At 41.4% G+C, this 23,993-nt stretch overlaps 1 protein-coding gene across 2 annotated transcripts in view; it reads left to right on the top strand.

Annotated features, from left to right (window-relative positions):
- Positions 1 to 11,931, top strand: part of ZCCHC7 (zinc finger CCHC-type containing 7) — a 247,837-nt gene extending 235,906 nt beyond the window's left edge. Inside the window, exons 7-9 of one of the 2 annotated variants that reach the window (XM_005683875.3) lie at positions 1,799 to 1,894; positions 8,930 to 9,047; positions 11,169 to 11,931. In XM_005683875.3, the coding sequence (XP_005683932.2) occupies positions 1,799 to 1,894; positions 8,930 to 9,047; positions 11,169 to 11,608 (654 nt within the window). In that variant the 3' untranslated portion in view covers positions 11,609 to 11,931. The remainder of the gene's footprint in view (positions 1 to 1,798; positions 1,895 to 8,929; positions 9,048 to 11,168) is intronic. The other variant, XM_005683874.3, reaches the window with a different exon arrangement.

A 23,993-nucleotide genomic window follows, 5' to 3' on the forward strand; every position in this document is an offset into this window, starting at 1 on the left:
GACTGATCTTATTTTGCCCCTTCTTATATATGCTTCATAAAGCAATATATACCTACTCTCCAGGCTTCCCTGTGGCTTAGCTGATAAAGAATCCACCTCCAATGTGGGAGACCTGGGTTGGATCCCTGGGTTGGGAAGATCTCCTGGAGAAGGGAAAGGCTACCCACTTCAGTGTTCTGGCCTGGAGAATTCCATGGAGTCCAAGGGGTTGCAAAGAGTAGGACACAACTGAGAGACTTTCACTTTCACCTACTCTCCACATTTCTTCAACTTCCATTCATTTTTTAGACATTTTTTATTAGGAAATGTAATATATGTCCTAAAAAGTGCATCAAACATATGTGTACAGTACTTAGTTATATAACTTCCATTCAAGTCATATGACACCAGTGTGTTCAAAAATAGAAAATTACCACTACCCTGAAACCCTCTGTGCTCTATTCTCTCCCCACAGGAAGTAATCACCATCCTGGCTTTTGTGGGTTATCATTTCCTTGCTCTTCTTTGTAGTTCTACCACCTTTGAGTGCATCTTCTTCACTCATTGCCTTCTATTCTCTCTACCTTCCCGCAGATTCCAGAGTTCTCACAATGAGATTATCCATGAACAATGACAAATCTCATGGGTGTTTCTCAGTTCTAATCTCACTAGGCCTCTCTGCTATGTTTGACATCATAGATCAGTTCATCCATCTTGGAACTACTCTAAGGTATATGACTGTTGTCTCTGTGGCTCTGTGTTCTTTAACCTCTCCTCCTTTGTCTGTCATAGGGTTTTCTGCCTGCCCCTATTGCGTTGCTGTGCTCAGGGGTTCCATCTTCAGCTCACTGCTGTTCAACTGGCCGTGGTGATTCTGAACACTCCGGTCATTTCAGCCTCAGCTGTTGTGTAACTTACTTTCAGATCTAACCTTTAGCTTAGAACATGTTTCCTAAACTTTATCTTAAAACAGATAACTTCCTGGTGGACATCTGTCTCGACCTAGATGCTCAGTATCCAAAACAGACTTGATCATCTTTCCCTCTAAATTGACTCTGCCCTGTTTTCCTACCTTTTCTCAATCAGTTGTTGACACTACTACTCACTAGTTCCCCCAAGTTAGAAACCTGAAAAGCATCCTAATTTCTCCTTACCCTCTACCTAAAATTTTCTATTTGATATATGCCTAATTCTTTAAGAGTAAATTTAAATTTTATATTTCAAGAGAAGCTTTACCTGAGTTCCTCATCCCATCCAATAATGGATCCCTTTTGTCAGTCCTTTAATACTTTGTATATGCTTCTATCACTGTGTTTACATTGTTTGCCAGTATCTATTTATATGCCTGGGTCAGGAAGATCCCGTGGAGAAGGAAATGCAACCCACTCCAGTATTCTTGCCTGGAGAATCCCATGGACAGAGGAGCCTGGCAGACTAAAGTCCATGGGGTCACAAAGAATTGGACATGACTTAGCGACTAAACCCATCTGTTTATATGTCTGTCACATTCTACTAGGCTTTCATTCTCCTTTATCTGAGATACCTAATACGTAACACAGTCACAGTATTGGGCACAACACCGAGTGGAATTGAGAAGTGAGGAGGTTGAGGGAAGCACATGTTGATGTTAAAAATAAAAGAATTGTTATCATGTTACACACTTTAATCACACAGAACCATCTGAATATGGGTTCTCCACACTAAATTGTAGGAGGCAGTGTTTCTAAGGAATCTTACCTAAAAAAAGTTCTTTTGGAAAGTATGAGGTTTTAGTTTCCTTCTGACATTCCCTAAATCTTCACAAATATTCATTTTGCAGACCAAACCTGGACCACCCAAAAAGCCAAAGACCCCTTCTGGACAATCAGCCTTGGTGTATTGCTACAACTGTGGGCAAGAAGGCCATTATGGACATGTAAGTTTAAGTGGTAATTTGGACATAAAGCATTCTATTGCTCAGGAGTGGTTGCTGAAAGGTGAACTTGAAAAGAATAATTCTAAACACTTACTTTTTTTTTATATATAAACTAATATCTTGACGTAAGACCTAAATATATTTTCAGCTGAGTTACTTCTTCCATCCCTACCAAAGAAATAGATCTGACAGAGCACGTTCCTATATTTGTTTCAAATATACATGCAGGTTAGTCTAAAACAAATACAGCTCATAGAGTTATTCAGACAAAATATAGTAGTTAATAGGTTTACAATTCTCAGGAATTTCAAGGATTGGTAGTACTTTGACCCAGCTGAATCATGATTTTAGATTTTCTACATAGTTCTCCACTATCTCTGGTTTCCCCTGGTATTGTGTTCAGTTAAATCTTTACTACTCACATGCAGACCCCAACACTCGCTGGTGGAAGGACAGAGGGGTGCTTCCACCCTACCCCACACATGCTCAGCCAGCCTGCCCACCCCACACATGCCCAGATTCCCTATCCCACCTGCATGTTTCCTAACCCTAACTGAAAGGGCCAAACCTGTGTTATAGATGCTGAGGTGTCAAAGCAGAAGCTTGTTGCTGTAAGGTGGGAGAGAGACTCCTAGCCAGTTATTTCATTAAGTATGAATGAGCAACAGCTCATTGCAGAGATGGGATGCAGTAAGAATCGATTCGCAGTCTGGGAATCTTGAGGAAGAGGAAGAAAGGTGGTGGCACAGGATATAGAAAATCTGTACTGAGAAATACACTCCCAGTCTCCACATAGGCTTCTAACAGCCTAGAAGCCAAAATAAACTGATATCAAATCAGATCTGATGACAGGAAGTGGAAAGCATGCAAAAGTAGGGAGTCCCCAAAATGGCTACAGATCACATCTTGAGTTCTGACCATGGCATTTCACCAGTGCAGACCTTGGGTTAGAGCTCTATGATATGGAGAGAGAGAAAAAGTCTGGAGAAGAAAAAGCATGGGACAGAGTCCATCAACAGATGATGCTTTTCTTCCTTATTGGGACAGTATGACTACGGAGTGAGGGATAGAATATGAAAGCTAGCATGGAATTCTGACCCTTAGTTGTAATTTTTGCTGTACTACTGACAACCATGTAACTTACACTGTGGGTGCTGGGGATGGGGGACGGGGAATGAGGAGTTAGTGTTTAATGAGGACAGAGTTTCAGTTTAGGAAGATGAAAATGTCAGGAGGTGGATAATAATGAGAGTTGCACAACAGTGTGAATGTGCTTGTGTGACTGATATAACTTCACTTTTGTAGAGCTCACACTGAAAACCTAGTTACAGAATTTTCAATTTTTTTGAAAGTTATCATCTCCAGATCTTTCTCTGCTCTGTGTTCCTTGTTGCCAAAACTCAGATGTTGCTAATACTGTTTAGTGAACGTTTTCACATAAGCAGTCCAGTGCCACACAGATCACATAGATGTACCATTTATGCTTGCTTACCTTTTTAAAGCAGAAGGGTATAATTTTAGCATTTATGTTTGTTCAATTAAGGAAAAACAATTATAGTTGAACACATACTGCTTGCTAGTCACTCCTGTTAATGGAGATAGGAAATATATTAAAATCATTTGGAATTTATCCCTGAAATCTAGATTTAGATGATTTTTAATTTACAATAAAGCAAATTTGGCAGCCTTATCACTGCATAGATGAAGAACTCTAGATTATCGACACTAATGAAGAAGATCAGTGGTGTGGCTAATCCAGAATAGTAGATAAATTATACAGCCAACTATCAATTGTCTTTGCTAATGGAGGGGACCAGCGATGTGGATAATCAAAATATAATTTACATGTAGCTTTGGAAAATGTTTGTAGTACTATAAAGCTCTGTATAGCCACATCAGTCTAGACTGTACAGGATCCAAATCGGAGACTGTGTAGGTAGGTAGGTAAGAGATGTCTGAGGATGCCTTCCCTTCAGTTTCAGAAATTCAGCTGTACAGATGTTAATAAATAGCTTCTTCATGTGAAAGATACTCTAAGGTAAATGTGACTGCTCCCTTCTCTAATTCCACTCTCTCTTTAATTGGGGAGGGAGGGATGATCATAAGCAGCTTGGTATGAGGCAAACTGATAGGAAATGGTGGTCACTGTATAAGGAGACCACTCCAGCAGGATCAATGGGGTGCTGGGAGTATAAGAGCACTAGTACCTTTTTGTAATTGTGATTTGCTCTTAGGCTTCCAGGCTGGGTTGTGGGTAAAGAATCCACCTGCAGTATAGGAGACATTTGAGATACAAGTTCAATCCCTGGGTTGAGAAGATCCCCTGGAGGAGGAAATGACAACCCACTCCAGTATTCTTGCCTGGGAAATCCCATGGACAGAGGAGCCTGGTAGGCTTCTCATTTGCTCTTTATATTTTATAATTAGAATCTGTCTTAGTCCATTCAGATTGCTATAAACAAGCTACCATAGACAGAGTAGGCTTATAAACCACTGGAATTTATTTTTCACCAAGATGATGGTGCAGAATCAGTGTCTGGTGAGGGCCGCTTCCTCATTTTCTTGCTGTGTCCTCACATGGTAGGAAAGGATAGAGAGCTCTGTGGGAATCTCTTTAAGAGTTCCACCCTCATGATCTAATCACAGTCCCAAAGGGTCTACCTCCTAATGCCATTACCTTGAGGTTTAGATTTCAACACATGAATTGGGTTGAGGGACTGAAGCGACTTAGCAGCAGCAGCAGCATACCAGAATCTTAGACCTAAATCTTTTATGGATAGCCTTTATTCTGGAAACTTGGTGCCACTGTGGATAGAGATTTATAAAAGCAATTCTCTATGTTACCATGTAGGTTTGCCTCATAACTTTCAATACCCAAAAAGAATCAGAAACTCAACAGCAGGTTAAAGCTAAAGATAGTTAGAAGAAGGAAATTATAATGAACCAAATTACTGAAATAGAAAACGAGATTAAATAGCATCATCAAAACCAAAAGCTGGTTCTTTGAAAACATTTTCTTTTCAAAAGAAGAGAGACAGACTTCTGGAAAAGCTTCTCAAAGAAAAGGAAAAGATACAAATAAACGATGGGTGAAAAATGTAAATAGCTTGAAATACAGTATAATTTTTAATTATAGGCGAATACTGTATAAACTTCATGAAGTTCAGCATTAGGGACTTCCCTCGCCATCGTGTGGTTAAGACTCTGCTACTGCAGGGGGCATAGGTTCAATCCATAGTCAGGGAACTAAGATCCCGCTTGCCACATGGCCAAAATAAAGTTCAGTGTTAAATCTGAAAATTCAAATGAAATAAATAACTATGGAAAAATATGAACTAATCAAAATGACTGAAGAAGAACAAACCTACATGAAACAATACCACTAAAAAGATTGAATTAATAATCAAAATTCTTCCTACCAAAATATACCAGAACCAGGTAGGTTTGTAGTCAAGTTTTACCAAACATTTATTCAGATAGATAATCCAAAAGAACGCTACTCGACTTATTTTTTGAAGCTATCATAATTATCATAACCTAAAGCTACTTCAAAATATTTACAGAATGTTACCATTTTTATGAAATCAGAACACTTCAAACTTATAATGTTGTTTATTGGCATATTTATTAATAGTAAATTAATAGTAAAAGTATTAAAGCATGAGAATGGTAGATACCAACTTTAAGACCATGGCGGCTTCTGGAAAGGAAAGGAGATAAATGGGAAGTGGGAAGGACAGTTACTCAGAAGATCTCAATTCTATCATTAATGCCCAGTGGGAAGAGAACTGAATTAACGGTAAATGTTGATTTTATAAAGCTACATGGTTAGGTATAGATTTCTATTACTGTATTTTCTGTACTTTAGTATGTATTTAGAATGATTGCTAGTTCTTTAAATTACAGATTATGTCTCTAAGTGTATGGCTGCCAGCTTGATCAAGTATCTTAGAATTACAACTTGAGTATATCATGACAGAGTTATGATAAATCAGCTAAATTCTATGCAGGTAATTAACATATTTTCTTGCTAAGAGATACAGATAGCCTCCATTATCTTAGAGTGTTCCTGTGAAACCTTACCTAAACCAAAGTAGCTATAAAGCAAAGAAGCAGTTACCTTATAATACATCTTTCCAATGAGTGCAAAACATAAGTGGAGATAAAACACAGATGCTCACAGACACAGTTCAAAGCTATGGTGGCTTGATGCTGAGATGCTGAGTGTAGTTTATGAAGAGGGAGCTTGATGGTGCCACTCTTGCTACTCCCAGTCAGTTCAGTTCAGTCAGTCGTGTCCAACTCTTTGCAACCCCATGTCCATCACCAGCTCCCAGAGCTTGCTCAAACTTATGCTTATCGAGTTGGTGATGCCATCCATCCATCTCTTCCTCTGTTGTCCCCTTCTCCTCCTGCCTTCAGTAGTTCCCAGCATCAGGGTCTTTTCCAGTGAGTCAGTTCTTCACGTCAGGTAGCCAAAATATTGGAGTTTCAGCTTCAGCATCAATCCTTCCAATGAATATTCAGGGTTGATTTCCTTTAGAATTGACTTGTTTGATCTCCTTGCAGTATGAACAGTGTGAAAAAGCTACTCTGGTTACTCACTGTATAATGGTTGCTGCAAAAGATGCTAAAGGCTATTTTCATTTTCACCTTTCCTTATAAAGGTGAAAATCGGCTTCATAGTTCTTTCTGTTAGTGAAAAAAGTCTTTCATAAAAGTGAATCAGGGTAAAACGAACTTTTAAAAAGCAGGGGCAACTTGTACATTAACTTTTCTTTAGTACCTAGCTAAGAAGTACTGACAACCTAGACAGCATATTAAAAAGCAGAGACATTACTTTGCCAAAAAAGGTCCGCCTAGTCAAGGCTATGGTTTTTCCAGTAGTCATGTATGGATGTGAGATTGGACTATAAAGAAAGCTGAGCACCGAAGAACTGATGCTTTTGAACTGTGGTGTTGGAGGAGACTCTTGAGAGTCCCTTGGACTGCAAGGAGATCCAACCAGCCCATCCTAAAGGAAATTAGTCCTAAATATTCATTGGAAGGACTCATGTTGAAGCTGAAACTCCAATACTTTGGCCACATGATGCGAAGAACTGACTTATTTGAAAAGACCCTGATGCTGAGAAAGATTGAAAGCGGAAAGAGAAGGGGACAGCAGAGGATGAGATGGTTGGATGGCATCAACAACTGACTAGACATGAGTTTGAGTAAACTCCAGGAGTTGGTGATGGACAGGGAGGCCTGGTGTGCTGCAGTCCATGGGATCTCAAAGAGCTGGACACGACTGAGCAACTGAACTGAAGAAGTACTGAATGTTTATGGTAAATTTTAGGCAAGATCACAGAAGATAGAAGTGAAAGGTTCCAGAGACCAGCCTTTTTCAAATAAAAGACATTATTTGGTTTGAAACAAGTTGAATGGATCTTTGTCACAGATCAGGATAAACAAAGCCTACTACATGGGACATGGCTCAGGCCAAGGATGTGGATTTGGGAACTGGCAACCACCAAAAGACCAGAGTAAGGAGAGTGGGGCAAGTGAGAGGAGTGATCTTTTCATGAGTAGGGAAAGCAAAGAGGAGAAAGGTTACCTTCAAAATCATGTAGGAGCACTTTCTAGCTAGGGAAACCCACCACTACCCCCAGTTCAGTTCAGTTCAGTTCAGTTGCTCAGTCATGTCCAACTCTTTGCAACCCCGTGGACTGCAGCACGCCAGGCCTCCCTGTCCATCACCAGCTCCCAGAGTTTACTTAAACTTATGTCCATTGAGTCAGTGATGCCATCCAACCATCTCATCCTCTACTGTCCCCTTCTCCTGCCTTCAATCTTTCCCAGCATCAGGGTCTTTTCAGATGAGTCAGTTCTTGGCATCAGGTGGCCAAAATATTGGAATTTAAGCTTCAACGTCAGTCTTTCCAATGAATATTCAGGACTGATTTCCTTTAGGATGGGCTGGTTGGATCTCCTTGCAGTCCAAGGGACTCTCAAGAGTCTTCTCCAACACCACAGTTCAAAAGCATCAGTTCTTCAGCACTCAGCTTTCTTTTATAGTCCAACTCTCACATCCATACACGACTACTGGAAAAACCATAGCTTTGACTAGACGTGCCTTTTTTGGCAAAATAATGTCTCTGCTTTTTAACATGCTGTCTAGGTTGGTCATAACTTTTCTTCTAAGGAGCAAGCGTCTTTTAATTTCATGGCTGCAGTCACCATCTGCAGTGATTTTGGAGCCCCAAAAAATAAAGTCTGCCACTGTTTCCTCTGTTTCCCCATCTATTTTCCATGAAGAGATGGGACCAGATGCCATGATCTTAGTTTTCTGAATCTTGAGGTTTAAGCCAACTTTTTCACTCTCCTCTTCCACTTTCATCAAGAGGCTCTTTAGTTCTTCTCTTTCTGCCATAAGGATGGTGTGATCTGCATATCTATGGTTATAGATATTTCTCCCGGCAATCTTGATTCCAGCTTGTGCTTCATCCAGCCCAGCATTTCTCACCACCCTGCTCCCCACTATAAGAATCACTGCCCTTGTGAGCAGTGGTGTTGACTTAAAATAAGCTTGCAAAAACCACTTGGGTGGAGGAAAAAGAGCAAAAGTCTAAGAATTTAGCCCCACATGAGAGTGTAAATGTGATGAGAAGAAGAAAAGGAGAAGCACTTGAAGGAAGGCTGTTGGAAGAGACAGAGATGCAAAGGACTGATAAAACATAATTTCAAATGAAACAAACCCTCTAACAGAGGAACAAGGCACTGCTGGCGGAGAATGTTGGCAAGAAAAACTTTAAAAAGATCAGAATGGTTTCATAGGTAAAGAAGTAAAGGAAGAAAACCCAAGCCTGAAAGACTAGCATGTAAGCACAGTCGAGTGTTTGATCCTCCCAGTGTCCCAGCAAACCACATCCTGCAGCCATAGTGCTTATGAGTGATGCAGGGCTCATCTCTTAATTACAGTGGTCCATAATCTTACCAAATGGTTATCTGAACTGTGTGACCTTATGACATTGTAATTTCAAATACAATTTGCAGGAATGCTCAGAAAGACGAATGTTTAACCAGACCTTTCCAACATCTCCATTCATCTATTACTATGATGACAAATACGAAATCCGGGAGAGAGATCAGAGAATAAAACGAAAAGTGAAAGGTATGTTACTAGACTTTTTCCTAAATCACCTTTGCAATAGTTCCTAAATTTCTTTCTTTCTTTCTTTCTTTCTTTCTTTTTTTTTTTTTTTTGTGCTGTCTTTGCAAACTGCTTTGTGGGCCTTTGGTTAGCACAGAAAATGTTTTTAATAATTACTGTAGAAACTGGAACTTTCTTGATCTACAGAAGTCAAGCATCCACTTCAAAAATCCTGCTTTATAATCTGTTCACAATGAACATTTTTCTCACACTGATTATTTTAGAAAATGTCCAGAAAAACACTTCTGTCCATTTATGCATGCAGAATTTTTAAAGGCTCCTTTGAGATTTTTCTTTTCAACAAGTAATTATGTTTTCCCTCTAGTATTTTTCAAGCAAGGAAAAAGCTTTCTCTGCTCGCTCGGTGATTCCTGGAGCTTCCCCGAAGAAGTCATTGGCCACCATTATGAACAGAGCTCCAGATCCACAGTTACCCTCCATTTCTTATTTGCCATTGCTAACATAATGCTCTTTCTCACCAAATTGTTTTATAATTTACATCTATTCTCTCTACCTCTCTTCTTTCTTGCTATATACTTCAAGATGGTTTACAAAGTTACTTTTTTTGCCTTCAGGACCAAATAGTTCTGTATTTTTCATGTTTGCTCATACATTGTTGACCCTTGGCCTTTTCATTATTCTTTTCCTGACTGGCCCTGAGTTCAGATCCTTTCAAAATGAAGACACTAATTCTGGAGAAAAGTAGATGAATCACTTCAACTTCTGCATATTTTGCATATTTTATTTTATATAAAGTTTATCTCAACTATATGTAGAGAAATTACAGTATAAGAAGATAATGATTAGCAGCTGAATTTTAAAAGATTACAAAGAAATGCACCAAAATGTCATCTCTGAATTAAAGGGTTGTGTGTGCTTTCTCTTTTATTTTCTCTATGCTTTTTCTGTATTTTCCATCTTTGAGTTATTGACAACTCTGTGGTACAGATCCACTTTGAGGCTCGCCATAGTGGACTTTGTGTTTTATACTGAAGTCTATAAGTAATTTGGAGACGGCAATGGCGCCCCACTCCAGTACTGTTGCCTGGAAAATCCATGGATGGAGGAGCCTGGTAGGCTGCAGTCCATGGGGTTGCTAAGAGTCGGACATGACTTCACTTTCACTTTTCACCTCCATGCATTGGAAAAGGAAATGGCAACCCACTCCAGTGTTCTTGCCTGGGGAATCTCAGGGATGGGGGAGCCTGGTGGGCTGCCGTCTGTGGGGTCACACAGAGTTGGACACGACTGACACGATGCAGCAGCAGCAGCTATAAGTAATTACTTATTTTTGCTTTGTATTCTAGAATTCATTTTTGTTCCCTAAATATACTACTTCATACTCTACCTCATTTTCTTTGTTGGTGAATTCTGTAATCTTTCAAGGTTCTGTTGATGTAATTTTTCATCCCTCACTGTACCCTCACCTCCCACTTATCCCTTCAGAATCACTACATCAGATATTTGCAGTAAGAGTGCCAAGTCCTGACAAAACATAACATCAGATCTGGCACTTAAACCTCTTGGATATACAAGTGCATGCACATGTGCACATTCAGTCTCCAAGCTAGTGATCTTTACTCTGAGGAATAACCTGCTGTCCACTGTGGCATTCACCTGTAAGTACTGTGGCCAGACTTTATCTTCAGAGGATAGTTGAAATGTCATATGAAACTGTCAGAAAGCCATTTTCTACATCTTGCTTCACCTTATCATCAAGGACTCTATCACTGCAGGAACTTGAGTTGGTCAGACATGACTTTTCTTCACAAAGTTAAAATGATTACTTCTCTCACTGATCTCTGTCTCCATTGTTTAACCTAGTTAGTTAAACTGTGTTGAACAAAATAAATATCATTGGCTATCTGGATGTTTTTCATGTTTGGAAATATAGAACTACAACCACAGGGTTTTTAGTGAGTGAGTTTAACCTTAGTAAGGGCTCTTTAGAATGTCATATCATTAATGCATTTAAGTATCTGGCTTTCCTCTCTGCTGAGTTTTTTACAGACCAGTGAAAGCTCTGAATATGCTATGCCAATCTGACTGCTGAATATGCAGAAATACTTTGATGTTTTCCAGAACTCCAGAAAAATGGGGATTTGCCAAGAAAGTTCAAGAGGCCTCATATGGAAGCAGCAGATAAGAGGCCGCGTGATATAAGAACAAGCCATGCCTCATGGAAAAACAACAGGTGGCCTCAAGAAAAGAAAGAAACCCAAAAAGAAACCATGAGCAGGAACATGAGAGAACGTGAGAAGCACAGAAAGGCTGCCAGGTGTCATGAAGACGATGAGGACTTCCCCAGGGGCCCCAAAGTCCACTCTACTCCTGGCACTTCCAAAACCCAGAAGCCTCACAAGCCCTTTCACCACTCGTCACATTACCTCAAGCCGAGAGAAGACAGGCTATCCAAAGAGGGCAAGCGGGGCAAGCATAAGAAAAAGGAGAGCTGCTTGGAGGAGGATAGCAATGATAATTTGTTTCTCATTAAGCAGAGGAAAAAAAAGTCTAAGCTGTGAGTCAGCTTCTGATTGGGCTTCCCAGTGTTTGTCTGTTCTTCATGTCTGCAACATCCTGTCCATATTTTTATTATCTGTGATTAAATAAAACGAGATTTTTGTTTCTGTAATCTCAGCCATATCTAGAGCTATTGAACAAACTCCTTGAAGATCTCAGTTCTATGTTCAGCAGGTTCCTAGGTAAGAAAACAGATAAACTTGGACTTCCCCTGTTACCAGACGTCATTTTTATTCACTCAGTAGCCTAGGGATAGGAAAACTTAATCTTTTCACAAAAAACTTTTTGAAATATTTTGAAAAAAATAAAAACTCATTAAATGTAATTCATCTGCAGTGTATGAAAATTAAGTCCTTATAAGGAGAAATTAGCACTAATATGGAAAAATCCATCCCTTTTTTTAGCATTCCTTTTAATATTGGAAAGGATAATAATCATGTATCTAAATCTGGCTTTCCTTGCTTCTGAAGCTGGTATCAGAATCTTACTTTGATCAGAGCATCACAGGCTGAAAATGAAGATGTCCTCCTTGAAAGCCCTGGAGAGATGGGGAATTGGATTTTATAACAGAAGTAAGGAATCCATCCAGAATAAATGTTGAGAGACAGATTTCCTGAACCAAGTGAAAAGAGTCATCAAAAATTTTGACATAATTGCAGTGAAATTGTTTTTTACTATTTTTATACCATACCTGAGGAATACTGTCCCTCAGATATTTAAGATGAATGTTACCCAACTTAAAATATTGTTTTCTTCTCTTGGGTTTTTTAACTACCACAGAGTTATACAGAAGTTTTTGTATTTGTGACCTTTTGTACTTACCAGAGCCTAATGTTAGAATAAGAAAAATAAAATGTCTGAAATGTATATTTGTCTACTATATAAAAAGACAATGAGAGTTTGAGTGACAAAGGGCATACTTGGGTTGGACAAATGACTGAAGTTATAGAATCTCTATAAACTGGGGTCAAATGCCCTTACTTCCTGAGCACTAGGTCTGTGCCAGAATAAAATGAGATGGAGAAACATGTTCCTCCATGGTCTCCAACAACTGGAGTCTTAAATTTGTGGTTCCCTCTTGGGAACCATGTGTCTGATAGCATCAGCTCTCTTTTGAGGGGAAGGGAGAGTCTCTGCTCTGGAATCAGACTTAAGTCTTTAGTCCATCAGCTCCCCTTTGGCTGCCTAGCTTTCAGCTAAGTTTCAGCATCCGTTACGTGTTGGTGCTTGGCTTCCTAACATCTACTGGGATTGTTTTACTTGTTTTGACCCTAAGGTAAGTGGACAGTCTTTTTAATAACCCTGCTAAAAGTGGCAGCCATAAAAAATGACTTCATAGCATGCTGAGCCTTGAACTAATTGGCATTGTTTCTCAGTAGGACTTGGGACAAGCGTGCCTTATTATTGACATGATGTGACTAGCATTCCTGCATATCTGAGGACCTCTAATTTCAGGGCAGGAAGAAAGGAAGCACTTTTCTGTTTGTTTCTGAACATTATCTTACTTTTCCTCCCCAATTTTTTTTTTTAACATTTTGTTCAGGCATTTAATTTGCCCTTCAGGTCCATGTTTTTAGATGAAGTTAGGAAACACAGCTGCATTTCTTCAGTTTGGGGCAGTAGGGAATGGTAAGGAAAGAGCAGAAACATAAGACGAGCTTTTGCTGTATTTCCTCTTTGTTAGCCTTGTCACCTGGCTCTTATACCAAGTGTTCAGTTAAAGTCAGTAAGTCTACTAACATGCTAACTTTCCATACAAGAGTAAGGAGTTTACCAATCTGACAATGAAGTAAGATTTTAAATGGATAATTGTGATTAAGAGAAAAGCAAATGTCCCGAACAGTAAGGATCCACATAGTTGCTAAGATTGTGTGTGTGTGTGTGTGCGCGCGCGTGTGCGTGCATGTGTCCACGCAGTTGCTCAGTTGTGTCCAGCTCTTCATGGCCCCATGGACTTTAGCCTACCAGGCTCCTCTGTCCCTGGAATTTTCCAGTCTAGAATACTGGAGCAGCTTGCCATTTCCTCCTCCAGGGGATCTTCCTGACCCAAGAGTTAAACCCCGGTCTCTTGCACTGGCAGGCAGATTCTTTACTACTGTGTTGCCGGGGTCCAGCCCCGGTGGATCCAGGGAATTCGAAGGGTGGACGGCGTTGGCGTGGAAAGACTTGTTTATTTATTAATGTAAGATTAGATTAAGAAACTGTAGCGTAGTAGGAAGATTAAGTGGAGGAAGAGGGCTGAATAGCTTGGTTTATGCGGAAGGCCAATAAAATTCCAGACAAGGAATTTGCACCATCTACGTTGGGCCACCGGCGCCCGCTTGAATATCTAAGGGTGCCTCGCCTTAAGCTCCCTTTCGCGCGGGTCTTAACAGCCGGGGCAAGTAAGTAGACCTAGCGAGCCTCCGCGCCCCAGGTGGAGATTCAGCCTGAAGTTAAAGTAAAGAGCAGAGAGAGGGAAAGGGAGAAAAGAAAGAGAGAAAGACACGGGGGGAGCCAGAGTCCCAAGAAACCAGGCCGAGAGACCAGTTCGAGAAGCTGGTCCGAGAAACTGGCCCCCGGCCCCTGACCCCTGGCCCCCTCCTTTATTGTTCAGAAGGCCTTTTATACTTTTGATAAAACATGGAGATCAATGGGTAACACAGAATTATGTAGCGTTCGCAGCCCAGACTCTTCCTATACATCATTTTGTATACAAAAGGTCTCAGGTGATTTACATTATCTTCTGGCCAAGAGGCTTGTTAACACTTTTTGGCTCTCTTCCTTAATGAATGTTAATTTTGTTTCCCCTGAAGTGTTTTTCTTTAATCTGCATCTCCTTAAAGCATTAAAGTTACATCTCTATAGAACAAAGGTGCAGTGGGATATAACAAAGAAGGTACTTAACTCAAAGATCTAATGTTGCTAATACCAGGTCTACTACTTGTTTTTCTATATACCAACTATATCTAAAAATAAAGGATATGAAAATTTGGCAGCACGCATTGACCCAAAAAATGAAACTTTTAATCAGTCCTATTCTAAAGATTTTGACTCCTCGGAAGCTCCTACATTCCTAGGATGTTTTAAGCTTCCTGTGCCTCCTGCGGTCAGGAGGCCTCAAACAATCACATGCGCAGCTATACGAGTCCTGCAGGCAGGCTAGAAAGCCATCAGAGGGTTTTTGGATTGAAACACTCTTTCAAATGCAGAAGACTAAAGCCCTGAATTGACTTTTTCCAGAAAATGTCAGAAGAGTGGAAAAGCAGAGCACAAAAGCCGGCAGATTTTTGTTGGGGTACATGCTTAGGAATTTCCAGAGGGGTCCCTGAAGTCTGAGCACGCCTTGCGTATGTCAGCTTCCTTCCTCATGACCTTGTCACGGGCGGGCTTCCTCACACTGGCTCCCGGCATCGTGTCACCTGGGCTTCCTAGTATATAGTTATACCATACTTTATTTAATCATTCCTCTGTTGTTGAAGTTTTTGGTTGCTTCTGATTTTCATTATTTTTTTTTAATTCCTCACGTTGTATCTTCTCCAGTTATTCCATATAAAACCAAATTTATGGGTCAAAGAACATGCATATATTTCATGCAGGTTTTAGTACATGTTGGAAATTATATTCCTAGCAGTACATGAGAATGTTCATCTCATTCCCACAATAACATGGAATATTTTCATTCCTTTTTCTCTTTGCCACTCTGATGGGCAAAGAAACATTATTTGTTAGTGCTACGGTGAAAATATTGATGTGGGCTGTGTTTATTGAAGGAGAGACAGGGTTAACAGTGTATCAACAACCTGTTAAAGGATACAGAAGCAGCTCCTCATAGGAAACAACTGAAAATTCTCTGACCACAAAAGATTGCATATGAAATAGTAGAACCTTTCATTCCTTCATTGCTGTCTTGATCCCTTGATCTTATCATTTTTGGTTTTCACGGTTTAGAAGGTGCTGCTGGCATCCAGTGAGTAGAGGCCAGGAATGTTGCTAAAATGCTACAGTGCACAAGACGGTCTCCTGCAACAGAAAGTTGAGCAGCCCAAAATGTCAGTAGTGCTGAGGTTGAGAAACCCTAATTAAACCCCCAACACATTTCTCAAAAGGAATTCTCACCAGAAGGAGTTGGTGTAGGTTGCCTTCCACATCTTATAAAGCTTATATTAATATTATATTAATATTTTCATCAGACTGGTGTTTGAGAGTTTGATGGGACATGTCCTGCTCATCTGAAATAAGGGCCACTAGTTTCATGGCATGAATGTCTATAGACCATGTGGACCCCTTTGAGGAAGGACAAGGCCACTGGCAACTCAGCCATCTTAGGGGAATTACCAGCATAACCAGAAAACATGGACGCAAATTTTAGAGCACCAGGCTAGGGTGTTAGCTCTGTCAAGACAACAGTGATGTGAGAACGAAGGGAGTCAGCTGAGGCAGGGAGCGGTGTGGTGAGGAGGGTTGGGCGACTATCTAGCGGGACACTTGATTGGTTAAGAACATCAGTAGGTTGTAGATGCCATCACCAGGACCCTAGTCCAGCACAGGCACTTAGGGTTTGGGCTTATCAGCATGGCAGAGAAGTACCAACCTTTGGAAGACAGGCAGTGCATGCCATGCAAAGAATCACTTCACATGATGAAACCATTTCAGAGTTGCTCTATCCAGAGGAAAGTCTCTGGTGCATTTAATGTTTATCTAACTTACATTCTACTACCATCCTAACAATTGTGAAATAACTGAGTTTTTCAAGTGATTTACTAGGAAGTATTTCCAATAAAACCCAGTGAGAGAGTGGGGAAGTGGGGCAGAGAAGAGAACGTATCCAAACTGGATGCCTTATCAAGTCAGGGTCCCACAGAAGGCAGCTCTTAGACTCCCAGAGGAGTGCTAGAGACAGCATGGGCCACCTCAAAGTCTCCCTGATCAGGGCTAAAGGAGTATGTGTTCCTGTATCATTTTTTGTTTCATGTTAAATAAATCAGTCATTGTTTAAGAGCTGCTTCAGGAGCCTTTTTCAGTCAACTCTGGCTTTCTGTGCACCCAGGCAAAGTGGGTTTGGGCAGTGAGAAGGCAGCCCCTTGACAGTGACACGGGGATACGAAAGAAACACATCACCTGCTACAACCATGAACTCAGAAGTCCTTCCCACTAAATACTTGGCAGTCATTCTGCCAAAATGTGGGTGTTTTTTTTTTAATGCAAAAAAAACAAACTTCATTTTGATGAACTGTATGTAATCATTTGTTCAGACTTTTATCAGCTTATTGTATTCATATAACAGTGTAACATGAAAGAGTCCAAAATACCAAAGTTATTGCAGCGTATATCATAGCCATTATCAAAAGTTCCAGGGAGTTCTACTTCCAACCAAGACTGGAGTAACGGACCAGATTTACCATCCATCCTGACACAGTAAAATATGTGAAGCAGTTTTCAAGACATTAAACACAGACAAAGAAGGACAGTGAACTTTTGAGAGATGACCCCTGACTGCCCCAGCAGACTGCTAAAAGGGTTTTCCAATTGTGGAGGGGAACCTATGAAGGGCCTCATTAAGGAAACAGCTGGGATCCTAGAAAAGCCTAAGTGTCTAGTCTACAGATTGGATTACCAGAAAGGAGAGAGCCAAATAGCCCAGAGATCTACCTGTAGAGGGTTCCAGCTAAGTACTGGTTGGTGCATATGTGTGAGGAAGCTGCCGGAAAGGATTAGAGGGAACCTGTTTGTGGAGCCCACGGAGGGCCAAGAATAGTGTCTGTCCTCACCAGAGTGGAACACTTCATAGTTCATGCAGCATTGACTACAATACTCAGAAGAGTGTTTGCCTTGATAATGGGGGGAAATTAGTCCTGGTCTAAACCTCTCTGGTTCTAACTAGCTTAAAACCAAGACATGAAAGAGCCAAAGTGTTTCCAAATAACTTAACCCGTTCTAAGAACAAAACTCAAGATCATTTATAGGAATACAAAAATATGCAGCACCCAATAAGGTCAGGTTGTCAATGGAATACTACCAAAAGTGCAAATTAATCTATAGGAGCAGAAGATCCATGGTGGCTTGCAGGTGGGGATGGTTGGGTAGGGGAGGAAGATTAGGAAGGGGCCGGCACAAGGAGACCTGGGGATGGTGAATACCTTCATTATCTTGATTGTGGGGATGGTTTCACAGATGTGTGTATGTGTGTGTGTGTGTGTGTGTGTGTGTGTGTGTGTGTGTAAAAAGTCAATTTCATTCATAATTTACTGGAAACATTTTGATGTTTTTTTTCGCTGAGTTGGGAATATTCTGGAAAAAAGAGAGGGCAAGACCAAGGATCAATAGTCCAAGGGCCATCCTCAGAGGTTTTTTGTTTTTTAATTATTTATTTATTTGGCTGTACTGGGTCTTAGTTACAGCACATAGGATCTTCATCACTGCATGCAGGATCTTTAATTGTAGCATGCAGACTCATAGTTGTGGCATGTGGGACTAGTTCCTTGACCAGGTGTTGACCCCAGGCCACCTGCATTGGCAGTGCAGAGTCTTAGCCCCTGGATCACCAGGGAAGACACCATCCTCAGTTTTGTTCCCTGCTTTGCCCATGGCAGGCCAAGAAGGAGACTGATCACAAAACAAGTGTCTAAATTTTGGGGTCTGGGGGAGGGCAGTAGCTGACCTCTCGGGCCCAAGTGGTAGGAAATGTGTCTAAGAGGCATGCTGTGAAAATCTGCACCACCATTGGGGGACCTTGGCCCACAGGTTGGTGTCTGACTTCGTGGCCTAACATTCAAAGCTTTCCCAGTCCGTCTTTTGCCTCCTTCACCCTTCCAAACCCATTGGATAAATGACTAGTCCCTGAACAAGTCATGTTTTACCTATGCTGTTGCCTCCTTCCAGAATATCCTATTCCACTTTTATGAACACCCCAGACAGTGTTAATCCTTCTCTCTTTGGTATTCCTGTTTGAGTTATTTAGTCAACGGATCTTCACCGTGAATCCTTTTGTGCCAGGTAGTAGTATTGCTTAAGGTTGACTTTACTAAGAATTCTCAAGGCTCAAAGACTTAAGCAATTAAAAAGCAAACACAAAAATGACTCATACATGTGAGGAGTGCAAGGACGAATATGGATCACGCTGTCAAAAAGAGTCAAGGAGATGGCAGGACCTCTCTTGCCCAAGACTTCCACTGGGTCTTCATAACAGAATGCAAAATTTCCAGGATAACAATAGGAAAGAGCCCTTCAGGAAGAAGGAATCTGGAGATATGAAACAGCAAGGCTGTTTGCCCACCCTCATTTCCTGGGGCCCAAACTAGATGACATGAAGCTGTAGAATTTGTTCTTTCACAGTTCTGGAGGCCAGAAGTCTAACATCAAAATGTTGACATAAATTTCCTTTTTAAATTTTTTTAAAATTGAAGTATAATTGATTTACAATACTATATTAGTTTCTGGCATACAACATAGTGATTCAAAATTTTTATAGATTGTACTCCATTTAAAATTGCAAAGAAAAGATTATATGCTCAGTCGTGTCCAACTTTTTGCAGCCTTGTAATCAGTAGCCCGCCAAGCTCCTCTGTCCATGAAATTTTCCCGTCAAGAATACTGGAGTGGATTGCCATTTCCTACTCCAGGGGCCCTTCCTGGCCCAGGGATAGAACTCATGACTCTAGCATCTCCTGCATTGGCAGGCAGATTCGTTACCACTAGCACTACCTGGGAAGCCCACAGAAAGTTGTTATAAAGCATTGGCTGTATTCCCTGTGCTGTACAGGATATCCTTGTAACTTCTTTATTTCATGCATAGTAGTTTGCACCTCTTAATTCCTCTACCTCTATTTTGCCCCTCCGCCTTCCCTCTCCCCACTGGTAGCCCTAGTTTGTTCTCTCTATCTGTGAGTCTGCTCCTTTTTCGCTATATTCACTAGTTTGTTGTATTTTTCAGATTTCACATGTAAGTGATATCATTTGGTATTTGTCTTTCTCTGACTTATTTCACTTAGCATAATGCATTCCAGGTTCATCCATGTTGCTGCAAATGGCAAAATTTCATTCTTTTTTAATGACTGAGTACTGTACCACATCTTTATCCATTCACCTGTTGATGGACACCTAGGTTACTTTCAAATCTTGGCTATTGGGAATAATGCTGCTGTGGACTTCAAAGTGCATGTATCTTTTTGAGTTAGCATTTTCATTTTCCTGGATATATACCCAGGAGTAGAACTGCTGGATCATGTGGTAATTCTTTTTTTTTGTTGTTTTAGGAACTTCCACAGTGTTTTCCATCATGGCTGCCCTAAGTTACATTCCCACCAACAGTGTACAAAGGCTCCCTTTTTTCCACATCCTTGCCAAAGTTTTTTTATTTGTAATCTTTTTAATGATAGCCATTCTGACAGGTGTGAGGTGATATCTCATTGTGGTTTTTAAATTTATATTTCTCTGATGACTAGTAATGTTGAACATCTTCTACTGTGTGTGTTAACTATCTGTAGGTCTTCTTTGGAAAACTGCCTATTGAGGTCTTCTGCCCATTTTTAAATTGGGTTGACTTTTTTATATTGCTTTGTATGAGCTGTTTCTATATTTTGGATATTAACTCCTTATTGGTGATGCCACTATATAAGTGCCTTGATAGTTGGTTAAACACCACACTCGTGGTCCTTTTTAGGAAAATTTGGGTATCCATCCCTTGATAATGAATGTAAGCCCTCCAGTTTCAGTGTGAGTTGTGTTCCCTCACAGCACCTTTTTGAGCATACAGTTAGCATTAAGTGCTTATAACTGGCTATTCTATGGCAGTGTCATGGAGATGGGGCTATATTTTTAGCTTTCACACAATAGTTCAATACCCAAATCCACACATAAGGAGCAGAAGTCACAAAAGAAAGTAAGAGCACAGTTCCCATAGCAAGGCAGATGGGAACCCATGAAGAACTCAGAATTCACACCACAACCCATGCCCTGGTCAGGCGTGGCCCACACTGGACCTCCACACTGGGTCATCCAGCCAACTCAATAAACACGTCTTGAGTATCTTACCTGAGCCAGGTTCTGTACTGACATCAAGGGCTACCCTACCCTTCAGGAGCTCTCATTTTCTCTAGTGGATGAGACAGATTCAAACTCCATTCAGTTCTACCACAGGTATTTATAGAATACCTACTCTGAAGTCATGGCACAGTGATGAGCCCGGTAAATAAGATCTATGCCCTCACGGGGCTCATAGCTCATAGGAAAGATAGACTCTGTGCGAGTGAGTTGAGTGCTACAAAGTGTTCCTGGTGTAGAGTAGGGGCTCAAACATATGTTGATAAAAGACTATGTCTTCTTTATCCTCTTTCTGAGGGTCCTGAGAGACGAGGACATAGGTTTCAGTAAATGAATGTACCTCACTGCTCCCTAATACCATCCTGTGCCTGAGAGAGTACCAAAATAGGGACAACTAAAGCTTTAGTCCACTGGACTGGGATGTTGACCTTCCAAATGGAAAGGTCCACAGTGGTTCCTTTGGGAAGGTGGCCTAAGGCTAAAGAGTATGAATCTGGGGCCCATTGTAGGGTTTGAGGGTTACTGAGCTTGCTGGTGTTGCTCTGTCAAGCCTCAGGCAGACCAAACAGGACAAAGCCTTCTAAAATTATCAATGTGAGGTCTGTTGTTCAAATGGAAGAACAAAGAAAATTCAAGTCCACTGACATGATGCCGGAGCAGAAGTAGCCCTCATCTTTCAAAAAACAACCACACAGACACCTTATACTAAGAGAAGTAACTCAAAACTTAGCTGTTTTAGAAAGAAATCCCCCGGGTTTCAGGACTGTCCTCAGTTGTAATCCATCAGACTTGTTTTCCTGCCTTCAGAGAGCTTTCATTTTGATTGGAGGAGAGAGAAACCCTGAAACAGACAGCAGTAACTCAAGTTGGAAAGAAGCCCAGATGTGAGACTGTGCAGGAAGGAGTCAATTCCAGGATCAATGATGGTAGGGGCCCAGGAAGACTTCACAGAGGAAATGACCTTTAGACTGGCCCTTGGAGCAGAGAGAAGACTTTGACACGTAGGATAAAAGGAAATAACGTTTCAGAAGAATTCTAGGTATAGGCAATAGCTGGTATATAGGAAAATCCAGAGCACACTTAAAAGGGTCTATTTCACTTGCCTTGACCATGGCAGGAGGAGAAGGGGACGACAGAGGATGAGATGGCTGGATGGCATCACTGACTCGATGGACGTGAGTTTGAGTGAACTCTGGGAGTTGGTGATGGACAGGGAGGCCTGGCGTGCTGCAGTTCATGGGGTCACAAAGAGTCAAACATGACTGAGCAACTGAACTGAACTGAATGGACAATATGAAAGGTAGTAGAGGGAGGTAATTGGATCAAGGTCACTAAAGGCTCCACATTTCAGGCCAAGAAGTGTGCTCCTCTGTGTTTCATTTTCCTCATCCATAAAAATGGAAAGAATACCCTTTCTATTGTAAGAATTAAAGTATCTAATGGATGGCACCCTCAGACATGGATTTAGATTAACACAGCACCACACAAGTTAGCACTTTTATAATATTAGTCCTTTCAGACGTTGCTCTTCTATGGAATTAAGTATTCTTTATCTGCCTTTACACAGAAAGGTAATGGGTGGTTGCATCAGGGTTCTCCAGAGAAATAAAACTGATTTTTTTTTCAATGTAAGACCACACAGTTGTTGGGACCAGCAAGTATAAAATCTGTAGGGCAGGCCAGCAGGCTGGAAACTCAGGCAGGATTTCTATCTTAGAGTTTGGAAGCAGAATTCCTTCTTCTTCAGGAAACCTCAATTTTTGCCCTTAAGATCTTCAGCTAATTAGATGAGTCCTTCCCACACTGTAGAGAGTAATCTCCTTTACTTAAAGTCCATTTGTTGTAGATATTAATCACATCTATAGATCACGTTCCCAGCAACATGTAGACTGGTATTTGACCAAATAACTGGCTGCCCCATCGCCTAGCTAAGTGGACATACAGAATTAACCAGCTTAGTGGTCTTGTAAAACCTTAGTCCCTAGAACATGGTACTAGACCTGCCAGATGACTTCTGTACCTTCTACGTTATTTATTCCTGCTTCTTGCATAAAACTTTCTATGTACCAGAACCAAGCTGAATCTCTATGGAATATATTGTGCCAAATGTTGATCCTGCCAGATATGCAGACTTTGACTTGGTGCCAAGAAACCCTTCCTGACTGGAGTTTCCAACAGTGAGACAGACCACCTAGGATGAAGTGGGCTTGCGAGGTAAGCAACCAGAGGAGATTTAAGCATTTCCTGAGAGTGGGCCCAGGTGCTAGGAGAAAGCCCCCGTGGAGGGTCAACAGATTCTGATAACTCTAGATTCTAAAAATGTTGCTCAGAAAAGTCCCTGCTTCTTCCTCCTCTCTATACCCCTCCCCTACCCCAATGTGAGGCATCAGAGGCTGGGGCAGAACATGGAACCTCCCCTAAATGGAAACCATCTGCATATCTTTCTCACCCTTCCTCCACCAGCCCCCTCTCCCCAGTCAGCTTCGCCTGGTTGATCTTTCTGGGAGGGGAGCTTGTCAAATTCGCCTCTGCCTCAGCCTCCTTTCACACCCCACCTTATCCTCCACGCCTATCCCCCATGGAGCCTTAAGGGGCCCAGGGGCTCCACCTTCATCCTGGACAAGTCATGGGTCACCAACCACCTCTCCTCTGTGCCCACACCCAATTAATCATCACTTCCTGGTGATTTGCATGGCAACCCTCTTGTGCTTAGCTGCTCAGGGGAGTTTTCTGGTTTCATTGCCTCAATTAACACTGGCCTCCTGGGTCACTGTGGATTCCCCTGCCAACCCACCACAGACCTGGCCTCTGTAGCCTGCCTATCTGTGTTCCAGAAGGTCCTTGTGTTCTCAGAAGGCTTCCCTTACCATCAACAAGCCAGGCTATGTATGCAGCACCATCTTGCAAGGGATGGGGAGGTCTTGGACAGGGCTGGATTCTTGAAGTTCTGCTCAGTGTTTCAAAGGCCTAAAAGATTGTCTAGTCCACTCTGGCCCACTCGATTTCACCCCCACTCTACAAATGGGGAATCCAAGACCAGACAGGGAAGAGGTGTGTCCGTGGTCATACCTCAAGTCAGAGGTAGAGCTGAGCCTAGGCTTTGGGACCCTTTCCCTCAGCCTCCCTGTCTTTCTGTGCCACACCTTGTCAACAGAAAACAGAAAGCATCTGAAAACATCAGCATATTAGGCATGAGTGAAAAACATGTTTAGTGTTTAAATTTTGGAACTCACTGACCTCCGGGCATCCTCTGCTCAGATGGCAGCAGTTTGCAAGATGTTCTGGGAATGGCCATGGGCTGGGCTGTGGCATGGAGCCGAGGGTGGGTGGGAAAAAAGACCTTCCTCCCAGGCAGGAACTCTTTTA

Source organism: Capra hircus, chromosome 8 (assembly GCF_001704415.2).
Source record: "Capra hircus breed San Clemente chromosome 8, ASM170441v1, whole genome shotgun sequence".
NCBI classification, from domain to species: domain Eukaryota; kingdom Metazoa; phylum Chordata; class Mammalia; order Artiodactyla; family Bovidae; genus Capra; species Capra hircus.